General features: G+C 36.2%; 1 protein-coding gene across 2 annotated transcripts in view; it reads right to left on the bottom strand.

Moving 5' to 3' along the window:
• Window positions 1-22,387, bottom strand: part of LOC129271205 (ubiquitin carboxyl-terminal hydrolase 24-like) — a 64,660-nt gene that overhangs the window by 31,729 nt on the left and 10,544 nt on the right. For both annotated transcript variants that reach the window (XM_054908580.2, XM_054908581.2), the window contains exons 7-30: window positions 22,189-22,347; window positions 20,368-20,482; window positions 19,657-19,760; window positions 19,036-19,143; window positions 18,456-18,713; window positions 17,845-17,928; window positions 17,071-17,220; window positions 15,349-15,480; window positions 14,174-14,362; window positions 13,295-13,435; window positions 12,657-12,823; window positions 11,461-11,641; window positions 10,715-10,813; window positions 9,843-9,965; window positions 9,068-9,186; window positions 8,245-8,329; window positions 7,376-7,519; window positions 6,631-6,827; window positions 5,472-5,697; window positions 4,644-4,812; window positions 3,751-3,909; window positions 3,140-3,374; window positions 2,267-2,328; window positions 1,121-1,312 (exon numbers count right to left, since the gene is read on the bottom strand). In XM_054908580.2, coding sequence (XP_054764555.2) covers window positions 1,121-1,312; window positions 2,267-2,328; window positions 3,140-3,374; window positions 3,751-3,909; window positions 4,644-4,812; window positions 5,472-5,697; window positions 6,631-6,827; window positions 7,376-7,519; window positions 8,245-8,329; window positions 9,068-9,186; window positions 9,843-9,965; window positions 10,715-10,813; window positions 11,461-11,641; window positions 12,657-12,823; window positions 13,295-13,435; window positions 14,174-14,362; window positions 15,349-15,480; window positions 17,071-17,220; window positions 17,845-17,928; window positions 18,456-18,713; window positions 19,036-19,143; window positions 19,657-19,760; window positions 20,368-20,482; window positions 22,189-22,347 — 3,598 coding nt within the window. The remainder of the gene's footprint in view (window positions 1-1,120; window positions 1,313-2,266; window positions 2,329-3,139; window positions 3,375-3,750; window positions 3,910-4,643; window positions 4,813-5,471; window positions 5,698-6,630; window positions 6,828-7,375; window positions 7,520-8,244; window positions 8,330-9,067; window positions 9,187-9,842; window positions 9,966-10,714; window positions 10,814-11,460; window positions 11,642-12,656; window positions 12,824-13,294; window positions 13,436-14,173; window positions 14,363-15,348; window positions 15,481-17,070; window positions 17,221-17,844; window positions 17,929-18,455; window positions 18,714-19,035; window positions 19,144-19,656; window positions 19,761-20,367; window positions 20,483-22,188; window positions 22,348-22,387) is intronic.

Raw genomic sequence — 22,387 nt, 5'->3', positions numbered from 1 at the left:
TCCTCCAACAGGTTGTGTGCTCACATAGCTACCCATCTAACAAGCCAAAGGTATTAATCCTTTACAGCCCAGGCTATTTTAAAAATGCATAACCATAGGGTGGAGGACTTTTTTGCCCATTCCCCCAATCTTGGTTGTCAAACAAGCAAGCGTGACCAAAAATTGACATGCGCGTCACCTATGACGTAATCTCCAAAATTGGACTGTACCAAAATTATCCAAATTTATTTTTAAGAAATCAATTATGTTAATCAATAGATGAAATCATTATTTTTTAATATCTTTAAATATAGCTCAAGGATTCTTATCAAATTACAGCAATATCACAACAAAATTATTATGTATTTAGTTTTCTTAATTTCTCATGTATTTCTTTATTTTTCAATTTAATGTTTTTTATTGTTTTTTCAATGAAAATCGTCGGCAACACGATTCAAATCATATATAACATGAAATCAATTGCTTCTAATCAGTAAATATGAATTTTGGCAACATACAGAATTTGTATTGGATTTGTACATGACATCACGTTGCAGAGCAATTTTGGGTCTGAATGCACTTACGAAATGTTGCATCACTTCAGAAGCGCGTGGCCTGTGTCTCGAATTTGGCCTTAAAGAGCGCGCAAGATTTGAAGGAAAAAAGTCATGAAACATCACAGCGCAATCTTTTCCCATTAAAAATGTCGAGCTAGATTGGGTTAAAGGAGAAAATAAAATTGAATAAAAATATTTTTGCCGGTACACACAAAAATGAGACAAACTCAACAAATTTAGAGATAGAGGGGGACAATGGTTATTAAAGAAGCTCACTAGAGGCAGGAGGCATTTATTTCATCAAAAATAGACTTTCAATGATTCCCCTACTTCTTTAAGACATTTTTTTTTATAAAAGAAAACATATATTTCATGGATACTCCGATCCACACAGCACAATTGTATTCTGCTCACAACTGAAACTAAAAAGCATATCATATAGGAGCTCATTAAATGTATGTAACATAGAAATTACTTTAATCTTTTTGTTTCCAATTCAGGATTGGGGCAATCTTTTTGTGAGCAACTTTTGCAGTTCAATGACATCAAAGAACCCTGACGTAGATTCAAGATCATAGTCGTACCTATTTTCCTCTTGTCGACCCCTTCACACGTAAGTAGCGTCCTGATCAGATGTAGGTGACCCGCTACAATGGTGTTGTCTGTACTGGATAGATTCATGTCTTCGGAGTCTCCTGGCTCAAAGTTATGTAACCAGTCGATCTCGTCACCCAACATGGATACAATGTTGACCTTCAAGAATTTCTGTTCATTCACTGTGAAAGGAAAAATATCAGGATTAATAAATTCAGTAAACCAAGAAGTTTAAAGCTACTTGGTAAATATCAGTAAAAGATCATATTATACTGCTACAATTTTGCCAGTTCCATAACCCCTTGGTTCTAATATGATATATTATCTCTTAGTGGGCCATATTTCTTATGAATTCTGTAATCTGATTGTTCGATTTATTTACCTATTTTACTTGGTCAAAAAAATCAAACAGGTAATATGAGCCTGTATTACCTGTTTTCATTGTTACGCGCATGCCCAGTGCTGATTTCAACCACGTGATATTAAACCGTATTACGTGCATATTCAAGCATCGCGCTGGGCACTACTATTTGCACATCAATTAATTTCAAGGGCAAACCCATTTTTTTTTTACTGTGATCATTGTGATGTCATGAATGACTTCCTTTCAAAAATCACTCTCAAAATGCAGGGTTTTGCTTTTTTTTTAAGTTCTATTCTATTGATTTCCCCTATTCTGCAATTATGATATAAGGATACACTTAAAGAGATAAAATCGTTACACCCTGTTTGTTTTTACGAAATACAGGAAGTATCTACGTTCTGGAACCTGAACGTAGATATTTCCGGTATTACGTAAAGAAGCAGGGTGTAACTAATAATATCCCCATGCGCTTCAAAGGGACTTGGATATTATTAACCTGGCTTTAGCACCGCAGTCTTTTACAGCACCTAAGCGTTTCCAGGAATGAATACTGCCAGGTCCCCATTTACCTTATGTGGGTTGAGTACAGCACAAAGTGGATAAATTCCTTGCTGAAAGAAACACCATGATTTTGGTACTTCAAACCCAAAAGCCTCTCATTGAAATGTGGGAGTTAGAAAAACAAGGCCAAAATACTTCCATTAATTTAAACATTGGTATGATGCAAGCACAAATTTTTTTTTTTTTCAAACATTAGAACTAAAAAGCTTACTTCTTAACCCCTCTAGAAGACGGCATCTCAATTCAAAGTACTGTGCAGACTGGTTCAAGATTCTGTCAGGACAAAAAAAGTTTTATAACATAAACATAAACTTTTTTCCTCAGTTCTATTTTAATACCATTTACCTCACCTACTGTATGATATGGGAGGAATAATGTAGGCTCATCTTCTGGGAAGCATTTCACGATAAGACTTGTCGGACACTTCAGCTGACAAGTCTGTTTTATCTGAAATTTACCAAAGTAACAGTTCTTCTCAGCCAATCAAAATTAAGGAAAGTTGTCAGATCTGACAAATTGTTGGATAAAAATATTCATGAAAAACTTCCTGAAGTCGAGTTTAACTAATGTCATTGAAATTATGGGAATATACCATATACCTTACCATAACAAACCATTATTTACCAAACCATTCTTTGTTAGACCTTACCACTGCTTGGGTCCTCTAACCGTAGAACTAGAACTTTTTTTGTATGTTTCTTTTTATCATCAATATTTTTGCTACAATGTTTTATCATTTTATATCTTATCTTATATTATTTTTGTTTTGTTTGTATGTTTATTTTATCTTCAATATTTTGCTATAATGTTTTATATATCTTCCTTTGTTTTTTATGTTCTTATATTAATTTCATCAAGGGGCCCCTTTCACAAGCTCTGCTTTTATGGGGTCCCAAACCTTTCATGTTATATTCTCTTTGCCAACCTTTGTACTAAATATTTGTATTATATCACTTGATTGGTTTGAATAAACTTTTATCACTTATAACAGAGATTCACCCTAGCCTGGATCAGAACCTGGAGCATAGAGTATCTTGGTTGCAGGATCCTACTGAAGATTATACCATACATTATTATACCTTACCTTTGATTAGCTCCTCTAACCAGTGAACTGGAGGTCCAGAGAGGCACCCTAGCCTGGAGCAAGACCTGAAGCATGAAGTCCCTGGGGTGCAGGATCCGCACGCTCTCGTTGCTGATACTGGTGGAGGTGAGGGTGTAGAACTGTTCTAGGGCCGCGCCCCTAACCTCAGGGTGTGGGGAGGAAAGGAGGATGTCGATGATGAAGTCATTCACTCCAGGTAGATTGTAGAAGGCACCTAGGGGTGGAAAATTTGAGTTTGAAATGTAAATAAACCTTTTGATGATTCAATAACTTCAAAATGTTACTTGCTACAATAGGATGTACCCATGTTGTGAAGTGAGTAACTTTGGAACAACCAATTTTAAGCAATTAAGACTTCGACACCTTGATAAAACTTGGTGAATAAATTACGTGCAAAGTCATTATTCAATCCATGCCATGATCAAATGTTCTGGAATCACTGCCAGGCAAAAATCTTGAGTTCAGGTTCATGCTTCTTCATGAAAACAGATACCTCTTTTTATCAATGATATTTTCTCTCTTCAAATGCCTATTAAAATATCACACTTCCTATTTCATCTCCAATCCTTCAATCATCTACTAGGACTTACCTAAGTTATGTGTCCTAAGCTGCAGACATGCTACAAGGAGTTCTAGAGCTTCCCTTGCTATGTCAGCGTCCTTCGCGCTGACTGCAACAGTATTGAGACAGATCCCCGCGTGTAATGCCTGCGACTCGCTATCATGACTCGATGAACTATTTGTACTCCCTTTAAAAAAAAAATAGTAAAGGCTAAAATAAAAATGTTCTTTTAATGAAGTACATAAAAGAACAAAAATATTTTGAAACCTGCTTTAATGGCTACCTGTCTATAAAGACCGTATATTTAAATTTCCTTGAACAATTTTCCCACTGAAGCATGTATTGCAGGAACCTGTTCATGAAGACCGACTGGTCAGAAGGCTGCTTTGTCCCCCCATTGGTAGTCTTAATACAGGTTTCTCTGAATTAGTTTATCCACCTCACATTTTTCCCCATTCTAGCTCAACTTCTTCTTTTTTTCTTTTTTTTCAAATTGAAATCTAACAAATTACTGAATGGAAATGGAAGAAGTTCTTACCAATATGTATTCTAAATACTAGTACATTTTATCTATGGCTCCCATTACTCTAAAGATCGGTTTTCACCAGACTGCAAAATATTATTTAAAGTTTCTGCTTGTAAGCAATCAACTTCATAGTATGGATTACTAAAATTGAACCTGGTCATTGTGGCCCGTTTACACAATGTGTACATATTGGTCATAAACAATCGTAAGTCATTGATTACTATTATCAATCAATCATAAGAATCAATGGTATTATTAATCTCTAAGATTTGTGTTACCCCGTTGAATACTGAATTTTGAAGTGCCCATAGGCTTTATACAAGGACCACCCGGTTCCAGTAGGCAACGGGTTAAAGGGCCTGAGTAAGAGGACACTCTAATAGAGTTGGACCCACCTGCACTGCTGTGTCTACTTCTCCTACCGATTCCCATAGCAAAGCCTCCACCAGCTACCTCCTTGATTGGTTGACTACCACTGGCTAACCTTAGATGACCAGCAGCAGCCGCCCAGGTTACCCTCATAAGGCATGCTATCATTGATGTGAAGTCATTGGCATTCATGGTCTGAAAGATACAAGGATTAAGGTATTGATGGTGAATTATGAGTTTATGAACAGTTGAATAACAAGAGTAATGAGCCAGTATCCACCATGAGTTCACGGTACAGCGGCACAGGTTATTCTCTTAAAGACACACAATTATTGAAGTGAAATCATTGGCATTCATTGTCTGAAAGATATGAGGATTGAGGTAGTGGCTCTGAATAATAATATAATAATGTCTTATCTACCAAGGACAGCAAATTTAGCTCTAATTATCTGTTCTCCAGTGGGCTCTGCAAATAATTATATTATTATCCTTCTCTGTTTTATGTGTAAAGAGACATGCTAGAAGACATAGGATCCCATTTTTTAAGTCTTTGGTATTGCTCAGCCAAGATGCGATCACGAACTCGCATGAGGAGGGCGCTCGACCGATTGAACCAACATGCAATATGAGATTACAAGATTCTGATCAGCTTACATTCACCCTCTAACTAGCGAAGACACAATCATTTTTTTTTATTTTAGATGAAAGATCTTACATGAAATAAGAGAATTTTCACAAAAACGCCACCCAAATTACAAAATTTTACACAAATATGGGGGTCAGATGTACATTTTTTAATGGGCTTGTCCCCGTCGTTTAAATTTCTTTGAATCAACTGGCCATGCCTCACTCACCTGAATGACTGTTATTGCAACTGAGGTCCCCTCCCTGTTGGCAAGGTCGCCACTGGCCTCCACACTGGACATCCTCTCCACCAGACTCATCTTACGGGGTGAGCTACCGTAGCTGGATGAGAAGACAGTAGAGGAATCCACTCCAGAGGTCTCAAAGACACTGCTGTCATTGAGGGAGAGATCGCTCTCCTTCAGATCGGTGGTGGTTTGCCCACATAGTAGAAACCTGGAAGGCGATTTGAAGATGATAAATATGATGCTGGTAAGGATATCACAACAACTCTAATGAAAATTAATGGAAGTGATCATCATCATCCCCATCACTTTCTTTTTTTAACAATATTGGCAATATTTCCAATTATTATAATCATCACACACGATCATGATGGCCATCGTAATCACCATCTCTATCTTAATCGTTATAAAAATTGTCAACACCATCAGTGTGACGATATTCTAAACATCGTCACCGTTGTCGCCATCGTCTTCTCATTCACATTGTCATCCTCGTCATCATCTCCACCACTATCACAATCATCATCATCAATGTCATTTTCATCATCAACATCCTAATCATCATCATTATCATCACCACCATCATTACCATGATAATTATCACCATCATCATCATCATCATCATCATCACCATCATCATCATTATTACCATCATCATCACAATCATCACCATCACCACCATCACCATCATCATCTTCATCACCATCATCGCAATCATCACCATGATCATCCTCATCATCATCATCACCATCATAATCATCACAATCATCATCATCATCACAATCATCACAATCATCATCACCATCACCATCATCATCACCATCACAATCATCACAATCATCATCACCATCACCATCACCATCATCATCATCATCACCATCATCATCATCCTCATCATCATCACCACCAACATCATCACTATTACCATCATCATCACAATCATCATCATCATCACCATCAACACCATCATCACCATCGCCACCATAATCATCATCATCATCACCATCATCACCACCAACATCATCATTACCATCATCATCACAATCATCACCATCATCACCATCATCACCATTATCATCATCATCATCATCATCATCACTATCATCACCATCATCATCATCACCCCTCCCCCATCAAAGCCAACCTTGCCAGCTGGAGACATATAGAATAACACCCTCTCCGGGTATCATCATCAACGTCCTGTGGAATGGAATCTTTCTGCAAGGCATTGATGACTAGACTTAGACCTCCCGCATTGAGGAAGCTCTCTCTGAAGTTCTGGGCACTGGTCTGGGTACCAATGTCTTCCTGCATCGAAGGCATCAGCTTGCTGCTCAGAACCTGTGTTCAATCAGGTGACAGATCTCAATTATCATGGGCTAGTCAATGAAGCGTGGACAATATTCACAAGGAACATTAATAACATTATAGATTGTGAATACCTAATAATTGGCCCTATTGAAATTACTGTCAAATGGCCTGGTGGGTGTTTCATCAAGCTCTTCGTAAGTTAAGAACGACTGGTGAAACTTTCTTAAGACCTCAATTATCACCAATGAACATTTAATGGTGAATGCCATTTACAAGAAAAGATCACAAATCGTTCTTAAAGTCACTCATAACTTACAAACAGCTTTAAGAAACGGCCCCAGGTTCACAACTGTTTGGAAACAGGCAAATTTACATTGATTTTAGTGGGGCTAAGTAGATAATTCAGAATAACACATCTTGGGCCCAATCAACTGATTCCTACCAAATTTGGGTTGTGGGAGATTTCCATCATGCTCCGGCGAGATATGGTATCAAAAACGCTATAATGACATCAAAAAGTGTTATTGAGGTCATCACCTCGCCATTCTTTTGGAGTTGGAAATTTTACAATTGCTCACCTCCAGATTATAGAGAACTCTGAATGCTGACATGCCATGTGTACTATTAGCCCTGAAGAGGCCTTCCAGAGTAGCCCTAGAAGAATCCTTATTGCTTTCAGAACCTGATGTTTCTCCTCCTAGACTAGTAACGCTATCAGCGGTCTGTGGGGAAGAAAAGAGTAAAAAAACATTATAGTAAAATTTTGATTTTCCAGCTGCATCATGAGAGATGCCTGCCTTTCACAGAATTGTGACAAGTGTCAAGGACCATTCTCCAATTTGTCACATTGCAAGGGAATGGAATGCTCTCCCATGTGACATAACTTCAATAACAAACTCACAAGCAATCAATACTATATCTCCATTTTGACTAGGATGGTCTTCTCTATCTGAACTCTATTTCCTCCAAGTTGAGTGATGTTCAAGCTGGAAGTTTTCAACGATCTAACCATAAACCGTGAAATGTACATTAAAATCAGGATTTTGTGGTTTTCTCCTAAGCCCCTTTTTTCCTCTGGCCATAAAAAAATTTGGCAGCATATTGTTGCATGCCCTCATGAAAAATATAATTCAGACTTCAACAATTGGAAAATTTCATATGGGAGAGTTGACCCTGACCTACATCTCTCTGACATCACTTGTGTGGCCAATTTGAAGTCCCCATAAGTGTAGTGATTTATATCGTCTAGCATATGTCTCAAGCGCAATATAAATAATAAGCTTGTCATTTTACTTTACAACATCTATAAATTCATAGCTTTCTTATTGTTTTTCTCATTTGTTCAAACTTTCACTTATCTGTTTCTCTAAATTTTCCCATTTTTATATCAAAATAACCTTCCACATGGGTTGGATTCCCTGTTTAAGAAAAAAGAATGATATCTTACCTGCCTACATATAGAATCTAGTGATTCTGGAATTGACGGATCAGTGGGAATCATCATAAGAAGTTTGCGAACTCGTTCTGTTATCCTGTGAGGGTGAAACAAACCTTGCAATTAATCTTCAAACATTGCATTTCATACAGCTTCATAAGCAAATCATTGCTGTCGGTGAAGTGCTGGGAGAAAATATCTGTCATCTCGTTTATAAACTTCATTTCTTTTGTAAATCGAATATGTTTGTCAAATCATTTGAGGCAAGACCAGCTTCTTAGTATAGTAAGTTCTTATTTGCAACCTTCTATTGACATTAAATTTAATTTAATTCATGTATTAATTTCATAAATACAGAACAATAAAACAAAATGTGGCAATGAATTACAATATAAGCCTATGACTTGCAAAACAAGATATAAAAATAGTAAATCAATAAATCTACAATAAGTTAAATACTAACAAAATTTCAAACAACAATCAGAGGGGGAAACAATAATAAAGGAATTGACAAATCAATATGCAAGTAAAAGAGATATTTTACATTTAGATTTAAAGGCATGTTCCAAATGTAACTTGTTTATTTCAGATGCAAGAGAATTACATAACTTAGTACATTTGAAGATTATGGAATTAGGTGTTGTCAAGTTTAGACAACATTACAAATATTAAGGTGATTACGTCACTATTGTATAACCAACATATATATGAAATGTCCTATATTTTTCATCTAATTTTCTAAATGATATATGCAATGCACCATTAAATGGCGAATTTCTGAAAGTGAATCATAAATCACTGATTCATTCAATCATTAGTCAAACAAATAAAATACCTTGGTTCATCCAAGTCAGCAAGCTGGTAAAGCATGTCAAAAACTTGACCCCCTGTTGCCATGACAACACCAGGTAATGAACGTTCCAGTTCAGATTGCTGGCCAAAGCTTGACATGTTCTATAAACAGAAATAAGTATAAGTACAATATTTATGAAGTACTCTGCTTGATTGAAAATTTAATTAAATCAAATCCAATTGAAAACCAGGCACTTTAAGTTCTGTAAGCTGAATTGGAAAATATAATCTTTCCTAGGAGGCAATGTTATAACGAATCATGCATAATTGAAAATGTTGCATCAAAATCACTACAACATAAATCTTTGCAGCTCCAGAAATCAAGTACAAAAACACACACCAGCTAATCCAGAAAAAAAAACAGAAGTAAATCTCCTTAAGATGTGATTCCATTTTAAAGTAAAACACTTGGCAAAATTATTGAATTAAATACCAAATTGGCTAGAAGTATCTTGTCAAAGAATTAATCAAAATAAAATACTCATTTTCTGAAAGTATTGAACTGATTTTTGGCCAAGCTACTGATTGAATGACTAAAATAATATTATTTTATTTGGCATTTCAGAAAACATTAACAAGACAGACAGTACATACAGTGCAACAAATTTACACAATGAATATAAATATTTAATAGACCTTTCCTTACACACCCATCCTGGTAGCCTGAATAGGGGATACGTAAACAATGTTCATGGCCCACCAAGGCATAACTCCCAAAATATGATAAATTTGATTTCTAATCAATTCTGAATACTGACCTCATCAATGCGGGCACTACTGCTGACTGTTGAACTGACCGGTCCATGAAGCTTGATGTTGAGATCTTGCTCCTCATCAAACTCCAGCTCTGATAATAACTTCTGATCTTTGGTGGTCAGCATCTGAAAAAAGTGAAGTAAAGGATGATGAATTCCTGATGCCATGACAATTTTTGTCACCGCCCTTAGGCAGGTATAAAAAAAATACTGAATTTGAGGTTGGGCCATGTCGCTGGGGGTCAGACATACCAAGTGGTTGAATATTTCATGGAACTGCATATAATTAATGCTTGCTCTATGGATGTCTAAAAACTTATACTTAGGATCCGATGTTCTGGCTTTTGAAATGCAAATTTTGTGTACATCGATGTTCTAAAATTGAAACTCTGTGTTCTTCAGTGGTCCTTTTTTATATATATGTGACACAAGTATACAAAGTAATCTTAAGTTTCAGTATATACAAATAATGCAGGATGTAGATAAACACTACAAAAAGGTTTTGTTAGATTTTGCTTTGATTTTTAAGGTAGTCACTTTATTTCTTTTAATTCAAGATTTTCAGTTGAAAATTACATTTCCCATGAAATTCTGTGAATTCTGTCTTTTGTACCACAGAAAACTGCAGAGACTCTATCTTTCAATGGTTTCAAGAAACAGGACCATAAGCGATGAGAGATGTACATACCACAGACTTCAGCATGTAGATAAACACTGCAAACTGGTTTTATTGGATTTTCATTTAATATTTATGATATTCACTTTATATTTGTAGTTCTATGAATTCTGTTTTCTATATCGAAGAAAACCGCAGAGACACTTAACTTCGGATGGTTCTAAGAAAAGGGCCTCTAGGCAATGAGAGAGGTACTTACTAGACGATCATTGGCCATGATCTGAACATTATCTAGTGTTGTCTTGAGGCGCTGTGCTATCTTGTGTCTTACACTCTGTAATGTTTCATTACTGTGACCCTGAAATAGTAGATAAGATATTACATCAAAATTAGGATATTAACACTTTTATTCCGCTAAATACTCTTAATAAATGAAGAGGCAATATGAACATGGTGTGTTTAAATATAAAAGGAAGAAATAAAGCATTAGCAAAGTTGCCAATCTATATGATTACAAATTATCCAGAACTCAAAATCCATAATAAATATTCAATCATTTCTTACATATTACTACAAAAAATCATATAAAAAGCAATAGAACATCTCACTTATGGTTATTAAGGTGCATTCTTCATTGTGGGAAGACGATAAAATGACAACAGCAAAAATACCACAAATAGAGTGGCAGGTGCATTCAATGGATTCATGCTTATTTGTGCTAAAATTCATAATTATTATTAATTAATTAATTATTCATTAACTTTCATCAAAGCGGATCTAAAAATTTATCAGTTACAGAATCTTTTATGTTTTTCAGATGATTACCTTTAAGGTCAGCCCACATGTAGATAATCATATCAGATTGATACACTTCTGAAAAACTAAATTATACAATTATTGTTCTTACCACTATAACAAGCTCACTCTGATGTCAAAGCATTTTTTTCTTCATATTTCATATTGAATTGAAAGACACCATACCAAATAACAAGGGATTGTTCTTACCACTATAACGAACTCACTCCGATGTGAGTCGGTACAGGTCGCATGCATCGTTATAGTATGACCCTGGAAAGACGCTCCGTGTGGAAGTATTGTGCGTGGTGATGTGAATTGATCCTCGACAGTGACTACGTAGGTCTCCGCTAACTGCAGAAGCCTCTCTATTTCCAGCAGCTTGCCCGCCCTGTCATGGTAAAAAGAATGGGTGATCGTAATATTCTTGGTACAGTCTCACAAAGAGTCAAGATTGATCCAATCGACCTCAACTATATAGAAATCCATCAACATCATAACTTTTCCTACAGGAAATTTACAAGATGTCTTTTTTTTTTACAAAAAAAGGAGCACACTGAATTGTTAGTAATTGTGAATATATGAATATACATCATATCAAGAAATCATTTAGAATAAACATGCATTTTTAATTTTGGGTTTTCTGGGTTTCCACAGTTGTGGTTGATTGGATTAATCACAGCAATTTGTAAAACAGGCCCAGTAGTCTGGGACCTATTCTATAAAGAATTGTGATTGATCCAATCAATCTCATTTATTCAAAACCGTCAATATCAAGATTTTTAATGAAATTGCAAAGTTTACAATGTGGTATTAAGGGCGGACTTACACTGACACAACTATTTCAGTGATTTTGACATGCCTTGTAAAATGAATCAGTGATATAAATGCATAATGAAACCTGTATATAAAAACCACCCAAGGGTGACAAATAAAGTGGTCTTTACAAACAGGTCCCATTGCATAAAAGTTACCATTATGGTATCTTTGCTATCCAATTTCATCTTGCATGGAATCCTTGATTTTGATTGGACGTTGATCATCGTTACCATGGTAGTTACCATTGAATGGCAAAGTTACCATGATAGTAACTATTATGCAACGGGGTCCAGGTGGTAAATTATTTCTGACCAGGGGCCTGTTTCATAAAGGATTTGCAACTGTAGTAACTTTGTCATAATGGCAATTACCATGGTAACAGCCAATCACAATCAAGGTTTCCATGGTAGTTGCCATAATGGCAAAGTTACAACAGTTGCAAGTCCTTTATGAAACGGTCCCCTGGTTCCTTTCATACATGTTTCAATAGGGATAATCATTCAAATGACTGCCATAATATGGTCTCTTATAGACATATGGTCCTTCTATACAGGCAGGAGCAACAGGAGGTATGACTTTATAATTACCTTGAAGGGCAGGGTACAATGGCTGCCTCGGGGACCGTCGCTGCTGTCAATGTCTTAGTTGCCATGGCAACAGCCTCCGCCATGGCCGTGCCTTTGACTGCCATGTAAGCTAGCTCCAGACGCTTATAACATTCTGAGATGAAATGCTTGTGTAGGTCCAGTACATCCTGCACAGTGGTGATATAACCAATTATAAATAAGTGCCAGTTGTTACTAACGATCTCAAAATGAGTTTGAATAGAATCCAATAAAATTACCATCCAAGTGTTTTTATGATATAGGTATAAATAAAGAAAATGTGCCAAAAGATTCTTGTAGAAAGTGCATCATTGCTTAGCCATGAGCAAAGTATATAAGCATGGCATTTCAACCAGGTGTAGGGTCTTTTTCTAAACAACAGAATAATACACAGTCCCACATATGCTTATCTGTGCTGGAATCATCAGTGTAATAATTTTGTAAGCTTAGATTTCATGATTTCCCAAAGTTAGATTTATATACTTATCTATCAAATCTAAGTCTAGGATGATAGGATGACAGTTGAAATTTATTTCAAAGATTTTCTCATGAAATCATTGTTTGCTACAGCTGCCATAGTTTTAACATAATTGAATCATGAAGCAACATCATTTTTTTACCTTTTTAAGTCTTTGGGAGAGATTGGTATAAGACATGCTCATGATCTGCCTAATAGCCATCTCAGCGATAGATTCATTGGTAGACTCTAGAACCATCTTCCACATGAAATCAAGACCAAACAGATCCAGTTTCTCAACAATCTAAAGAAAAATACAACAGAGAGGATGGAGTATAAATATAAGATTCACATTATTGACATCCATTAAACTCCAATAATTCATGTGGAGCATGATCATAATGAAACTACCAAATATGTATGTTCATCATTCTTCTTGAGGAAAAACAACTGGAGAGCAAATTAATGTATAGACTTAAAACTTGAAATTAACAAGAGTTCTGTTTTATCCGACAGTTATTATAGTAAGAGTAAGACACCTGGGGCCCGTTTCATAAAGCTGTTCGTAAGATACAAATGACTTTACGCACGACTGGTGACCCTTTCTTGTGCTACATGATATAGCTGATTTATGTATAAGAACATGTTCCAGTCGTTCGTAAAGTTGTGTGTAACTTACGAACAGCTTTATGAAACACCACCCTGTGCTCTAAGACAACCAATCAAAATCAAGGAAAGCTTTCAGATTTAACAATTGACAGAGGACAAAAGATGAGATGCTCTCCAAAAATAGGTATGTCTTTAATTTCTTGTTTAAATAAATAATAATAATTATAATAATTAATAGCCTTGTAGATTTGTAGAGAGCACATGCCATCCAAAGATGCTCATGGAACTAGCTCAGCAGCAGTTCTCTTGTATAAAAAAAAGTATATAAATTAAGCTAGAATCCTGAATATGACACAATAAAATGGTGAAAAAGACAATTTCAAGGAAATGTTTCTAATATGAGTTGCTTTATCATATTCAAGGCTTTATTTACCAATCCGGTAGCTCCCTTGCGTAGACTATGATTATTTGTGTTGATAGATTCAAAGAACGCTCGTACGCAATCAAAACCGATGGGTGATAGGTGGGTGGATTCTAATCTTAGGAGCTTGTCTTTGAAAAGCTGCATCTGAGTCTCGGTCTCCAGATCTGCTAAACCATGACGGAACCACTCATAACACGTCTACAGGAAAATGGAAGAAGAAAACCTTCTGACTTCTTAATATAACTGTGGTATAGTTAGCAGTGTGGGAAACACATTAAGGCAACGGGCCATTTCTCCCTCATCCAATCCCTATCGCCTCTAAAATTCCCCAAATAAAATGCTCTGGGGCAAAAATATTTTAAGAGTTGCCCTAAGAACTGCACAAACAACATTCAAGAATTTTTAGATCAATGTTCTACATACGGCAGAATATTTGGATTTACCACATAATTGCTCATTGCATAATAAAGTAGCCTTCCAAAATTAATGAAAGAAATTACCCCAATAAAATTTTCAAACAAAAATCAGCAAATGCCCCAGCATTATTTCCTACGCTGATAATTAGCGTTGCTAGCATACAAAAAGAACAATTTTGTTGATGATCTTCACTAATCTCCATAACTTTGCTAAAATTTGTACAGTAGTGAAACATGATTGGAAAAGTCAATTAAAAAATACAATACAATGCTCAAAATCGAGTGTGCCTACATTAATTGCTGTTAGGTAGGATAAGCCTCATATAAGCTTTCAGGTTATCATGAACAAGGTATATTTATTCACAGTATGCACAAATGTTAAATATTTTAACAACTAACTGGTCTATTTTTAAGATTCATTACTAAAAGTTTCCCATATTACACCGGTAAGTAGACAAGCATAATACTACAATCTGTCTACAAGAACAATAAAAACTTTGCAAAGGTTTCAAAAAGGTAAATGGGTACCGGCTGGAAGTAATTCCTCAAAAAGCTGTGTGCACCTGAATAGGTAGCCTAGCTTAGCCGGGTAATAATAATAGCAGGGCCCGCTGGGAGAACAGTTTTCGGAACTGAAGGGGCTACCCTGGGTAAATATATTATCATTATTATTATTATTAAAAGAGAAGGGAAAGAGGATGAATATATGGCAAAAACTATGCACATAACAGGGATTATTATATTTTGCCAAAATTTGAATATATCTACCTCACGATCTGCCTCACAAGCCTCTGGGTTGGCTACTAACGTATCCCAGATCTCCCTTGCACGATGCCAGTGAAGATAGAGGGCGCCCTCTTGGAGAATGAACGCAAGGAACTTCAGATGGATCTCCACATGCTGATAATGACAATCAAAAGAAAAACAAAAGATGACTATCAAAAGATATTTGATGCAATAAAGGAATATTGCCAGTCAAACTAATGCTGATGTGAAGTATTTAGATATTTTAAGCATTATTGGGATGAAGTTTTATCGTAGACAATAAGCTTCAGCTCATGACAACTGATCTAGAATATATCTCTAATATTAAACATGTAGTTGAAGCATAAAATTATCAGATATCAAGTACGAAGGTTAATAAGTTTTCAAAATTTCATGACCTAAAACAATATTTTATAACAAAGTATGAAGCTTCCATTTTCATTGGCCTAAATTTCAAAGAGAAATAATGTGAATTTTTATGACTATCTGGGTTACGATAGGGAAAAAAATATTTCAAGGCTTTACGTAGCAGCATCCATATGGAGCAAGCCGCAATATAAAGCTTATTTTGCTTCCTTGTCACCTTCTTAATGAATATACAGGGTTCCCACAGAAATTTGAAAACAGAATTCCATGACTTTCCCATGACGTCCCAGGAGTTAGAATGTCACAAAACTGGGAAAAATGGAAATCATGAACATCAATTATAATAGCAGAGTACGATCACAGAGTATGAGAGTTGCGAGACATGACAAACTGGAAAGCTGCCATAGCCAAGAGGTAAATGCAATTCCATGACTTTTCACCAATTTTCCAAATTCGTTGACTTTTCCCTGACTTTCCATGACCACAAATATTTCCAGGATTTTCCATGACTGTGGGAACGCTGATAAAATATTCCTTTGAAGATGCTTCAGTTTTCAAAGATAAGTTTCTCCTTATGCAAGAGTTACTTTCCAGCAACCTGTCTACTCTCAATGATAATGGCAGGCAAAGAATTTGTTTGTTTATTTTCAGGGGCTACTTTTCACAATGTACTTCTGAAATCTGCAACATTTAATGGTCCGGGCTGAAAATATTTATATCTTAATACATAGAGTAGAATTCACTGAGCAAAATGCCGAAAATTTCATTAAAATCGGATAACAAATAATAAAGTTATTGAAGTTTAAAGTTTAGCAATATTTTGTGAAAACAGTCGTCATGAATATTCATTAGGTGGGCTGATGATGTCACATCTCCACTTTCTGTTTTCTTATGTTATGTTATGTTTCCCTTATAATGAAATCAGTTGCAGCAATAAATATCTAATGCACTAAATCAGTTGTCAATCCAATTTTTCTAGTTCTTGGAGGAAAAAAATTGAATAAACCTAATTTCATATAATAAAATACAAAAGAACAAGTGGAGATGTGACATCATCAACCCACGTAATGAATATTCATGACGACTGTTTTCACAAAATATTGCTAAACTTTAAAATTCAATAACTTTGTTATTTGTTATCCGATTGCGATGAAATTTTCAGCATTTTGCTCAGTGAATTCTACTCTATTTATTAAGCTATAAATACTTTCAGCCTGGACCATCCCTTTAACCATTGCAGTGAATGGGTATATTCTGGGGCTCTCTACATCATCTATAGGGCGGAAACAACAAAAACCCGTGTGATTTTTTTTCCTGGTTGATGGGGTAGATAAGGAGCATTACCATTTGTTCACTTACCTCACAATGTGTGTATTTTCCATCCACTACCGTATTTCCCGATAGGCCGTCCTGACCCGCAGCATTGATGGCCATCTTGTGACACTTCATTAGACTCTGCGTTGTCAGTTTGATGATGTCATAGGTCTTGTTCAGCTCCTGGGGTAAACTCTGCCAAAAGACAAAAAAATCACTTAATGAAACCGAGCAAGGGAACGAGGGGGGAGGGGGTCTTTTTTTTTTTATATTCTTACATACATCAATACTATTTATTGCTCATAGACAATAAACCTGTGTTAAAAAAAAAATTGACTACACATATGAGGCAAAGAAGATAAACATAAAATCCATATGAAATTATAAGTTTGACTTATGCAATGTTTAATTCAACTCTTTCATTTACTGTCACAATGTAATTAAAGTCTAACTAGAAATAACACTTTAATTCCTCATTGCACGTGGTGAACAAAGAATCACAACAACAATCAGATCTAGCTATTACACTACTGCTTACTCATCAAAGAGATGTTATGTGTTAAATATCATGTCTATATCATTTTTCATTACTTCATCACAAAATACAAGTTAAACACAAAAATACATTAAAATCTAAATCTAATATTTTGATTACATTTACATAAGCAAGAAAATAACAAATATCAACTGCTTTTTTTTAAGAAATACATATGACACAACAGACATACATATCACTATTGCTATAACTCTTTTTTTTCAAAAAGGGGATATTTCAACTGGATCATTTGTGGGAAAGTGAGCATGAATGCAAATACATACCTTATCACTTTTGCTGTAACTCTGTTTGGTAATGCCTTTAGCTATCTGGTGAATTTGCCTCATGGCTGGGACGACAAATTGTGACTGCAAAAAAGGAAATAATAATATGAATATTCCATACTTGTATAGATACCGCACATCCGCATAGGCACACGCCATCTGGGAATACGGATAAGATGGACTGATAAATCGGTACTGAAGCATAATGATAAAATGACAATTTCAAGGAGGATGGGTATATGAATATTACGGTCCCTATTCATACAGCTGAACCCTGGCTGGTTCAGTGTAACATATTTGTGACAAGTTAATCAATTAGTCAGACAACAAACATGTTCACATCTTATCTCCAAAATGCCTCATCAGGTATTAATAATCATAGATATTTATACATCCAATATTAAATATGTTCAAGGTGCCCTGATATTGCTACCTTAGCTGGGCTACCGATGTCAGTGCTAAGAACAATCAATAAATTTCATCCTGCTGGTACCCATTAACATGGGTGGAGAGTGGCAAATTTAGAATCATGTATTGCAACAAGATATTAGAGCCATGGTGGACTTCAAAGACAAACCCAACTGAAATTGATGTGAGGAATCTATTCTTACCCTCTTGATGTCGTCAACACATTTGGCAACATATTTATTCTTGATCTGCATTCCAACGGCTAGGGAGTCACTGAGGATGAAGAGATGTTCCTCTAGGGCATGCTCCATGTGGTTCTTGGGGATGGCCGGTAAGTGGGCCAGGTCCCAGAGTAGTTCCAGGACCTTACAGGTGGTCTTAGGACTCCTGGCATCTCGACCTATCCTCCCGATCAGACTCAGAAGCTTCTCCTGGACACGCTCGTTTTCATACTTCCAGGCCTGAAGATACATGATACAGTGGAAAATCATAAAAACAACAATAATAATAATACCAATAATAATGACAATAACAATAAATTATTGTAATTATTATAATTAATATAACCCCAGCTTTAGCTCGTGTTGCAGCTCCCAGTGCTCAATGCATTCAAGGAATTCATCCTGCCAGATACCATATACCTCACCAGGTTTTTTGAGTGTGAATAAATTTCTCTCTGAATAATAGATGCCTTGAGTAAGATTTGAACCCAGGACTAGATGAGTCAGGACCACAAGTAAGCCTTGAAATAGTGATGACGTCAAAAGTGGTATCATTACTAACCTTTTGAATGAGATGGAAGAGATGTTCAAGCTGCTCGCTACTGAACTTAACTGCTGCAGCAGCCATGATGGAATGGATATTGTCCACTACGGTCAGTGGTTGGTCATTCTAAATACAAAAACAAACAGTAATTGGTACAAACATGTAAAAGCAAGATCAATATTGCTCCTCAGTTGATTTTTTGCAGGAGGGTTAGTTAATATCTTCTGTTTCTCCTATGTGAAGAACTTTTGTAAAATAAAAAAGTGTCACCTTCTAGCCCAGATGTGCAAGGCCCAAAATCAAGCAATGTCCTTTGATTAAAAACAAATTTACAGCTGATTTTTGTTCAATTGCAGTTCAACTTTCTTCCAACACCCCGTTATGCTTATTTGGGGGACTCACCCTTAATTTTGCAATGGAACATATGTTTCTTGCAACACCCAAATAGAACAAGATTTCTAGCCTTGATTGGTGTAAAGAACCCGATGATTTGAGGTTTATGCAAAGGACTTCAAGGAAATAACTACACAGTACAAGGCATAAGGAAAGTATTCACAAAAATCAAAACCAAGCACTTTTACAGCCCAAAATCATCATTACATATAAATGGTATTGCCAATTTGAGGATGGTTCACTGACCTGCATCTTCCATATCTTAGTGAGATCTTCGATGGAGAGCTTTGGTCCAAGAAACTCAACAATGCCTTTCAGCTTATCAGCATACTGGGACTGGTCTATATTACCTGTAAGAAAGATGATAGAATGAATTAAATGCATTAAAGTTTGTTTGAAGCTCGGGTAGAGGGTCAAAAGTTTTAATCATACTGGAGTATCATGTAAACTTCAAATTTTACATAATGAGTACATGAGCATAACAAGCAGAAGGGACTCCCTACTGTGTCTAATCTCTACTGCTCATCCACTCATTGCTGCCTGGACTTCTCAATTCTTATACTCTTCAATTCTCCTTGAAGTCGTCAATTCTCATCAGGTGTACAATCCTTTTAAGGACTTACTTTCATATCACCTAAGTTACTTCACACTCTGATTCTTCTCTTTTTCGCCATTCAATTTTCACCTCTAACACTCCACCATCCAACAGTCCTTTTCAGGCCAAGGGCAAGGCCAAAGGCCACATATCCGTTCTCAAGGTCAAGACAAGGCTTCAGGAGCACAGCATTGCACTCTACCACTGAGCTACTACATACCAATGTCTTAATTTCAAGATCTATTGACAGTACTTTATTCTCCTCTAGCCAGTCACAGATGAATTCTCAACCACACCCACCAAACCTACGACCTTCACATTCATGAGGCAGACACTCTACCACTGAGCCCCCAGTGTCTTACCTTCAAGAGCTATTGATAGTACTTTATTATCTACAAGCCAGTCTAGGATGACCTCTTCTTCAATAGCATTCCGATTTCTGCTGGATATGCTTGTGTCCTCGATCATCTTGGTAATCTTTTAAGGATATAATGAGTATTGAAAATAAACAAACATTATCGATTTAACTCTTGATAAAACATTCAAATCTTTCAAATCATTAAGAACAAGTGGAACGCCTCTGGCAGTCTCGCCTGCATTACGCGATTAAATATAGCAGCAGTGCTAACTTTGAAAACTACTATAAAATAATCCTTCACAAAAACACCATTCATATAATGACATAATACCACGTTCATTGACCATAAATGACATTTGAACGGTGACTTAAGACTTGTCAACTACACCCATGTCCACATTTCATTCACTCTATCTATAAACTTTCAAAGTTATGATGGCAATTCAACAATTACCCCAACATGGCCTAAGTTTATTGACCTTAACTGACCTTTGACCTTGGTTTTGTGACCTGAAACTCACAGGGGATGTTCAGTGATACTTGATTACTCTTATATCCCAAGTTTTATGAACTAGATCCATAAACTTTCAGAGTTAGGATGGTAATTCAACAAATACCCCCAACACGGCCAAAGTTCATTGACCTTTAATGACCTTTGACCATGGTCATGTGACCTGAAACTCGTACAGGATGTTCAGTGATACTTGATTACTCTTATGTCCAAGTTTTATGAACTAGATCCGTAAACTTTCAGAGTTAGGATGGTAATTTAACAAATACCCCCAACACGGCCAAAGTTCATTGACCTTTAATGACCATTGACCATGGTCATGTGACCTGAAACTCGCACAGGATATTCAGTGGTACTTGATTAACCTAATGTCCAAGTTTCATGAACTAGATCCATAAATTTTCAAAGTTATGATGGTAATTCAACAAATACCCCCAACTTGGCCAAAGTTCATTGACCCTAAATGACCTTTGACCTTGGTCACGTGACCTGAAACTCTAGCAGGATGTTCACTAATACTTGATTAACCTTATGCCCAAGTTTCATGAACTAGGTCCATATACTTTCTAAGTTATGATGTCATTTCAAAAACTTAACCTTCGGTTAAGATTTTGAAAATAATTCTCCCAACATGGTCAAAGTTCATTGACCCTAAATGACCTTTGACCTTGGTCATGTGACCTGAAACTCAGGCAAAATGTTCAGTAATACTTGATTAACCTTATGTCCAAGTTTCATTAACTAGGTCCATATACTTTCTAAGTTATGATGTCATTTCAAAAACTTAACCTTAGGTTAAGATTTTATGTTGACGCCGCCGTCGTCGCCGTCGGAAAAGCGGCGCCTATAGTCTCGCTCTGCTATGCAGGCGAGACAAAAATGAATTGAATAATAATATTTTTATTTCATTTGAATCATCATCATATTAATGTATTTACATCACGAATAGTGGCAGGACATCACTCATTTTTGCAAACCAGGTCCAAACAGTGTAGCCTTGATCAAGACCTGGCGGCCGACCGACTCTAAAGTATATACTTGTTAAGATTCAACTTTCACTAATTTGTCACATATTGTGCATAGGTGGTCAGCAGTCGAGATTGTAATTTCCAAGTAGAGCAGGTGACCATATCTTTATCTAAACCTCTTTCAAAACTAAAATTCTGGCACCAAAAACTTAACATTTATCAAACACAAGGCACCCTCACATCTTCTTTATTCCGTTGCCTACTGGAACCGAATGATACCTGTATATAGCCTATGTGAATTGCAGAATTCAGTAATCAATTGGTTAACAAATACCAAGCAACATACCTCTTTGAGACTATTCATCTTTGCATTGAAGTGAGGAGAGTTGAGCATCCGTAGAGCCACACTCATCCTCAGATCATCTACCTTCTTCGCATCATCTACCCAGAAGTAAAGGCAAAGAGACTTCATCGTCGTCAACAGCTCAGAGATGCTACCAGTTTTCTGTTACGGAAGAATATTTGACATTGATCAAGATAGGATT

Source organism: Lytechinus pictus, chromosome 11, assembly GCF_037042905.1.
Source record: "Lytechinus pictus isolate F3 Inbred chromosome 11, Lp3.0, whole genome shotgun sequence".
Taxonomy (NCBI): domain Eukaryota; kingdom Metazoa; phylum Echinodermata; class Echinoidea; order Temnopleuroida; family Toxopneustidae; genus Lytechinus; species Lytechinus pictus.
The sequence above is the reverse complement of the archived record's forward strand: the minus strand, read 5'-3'. Positions and strand labels throughout refer to the sequence as shown.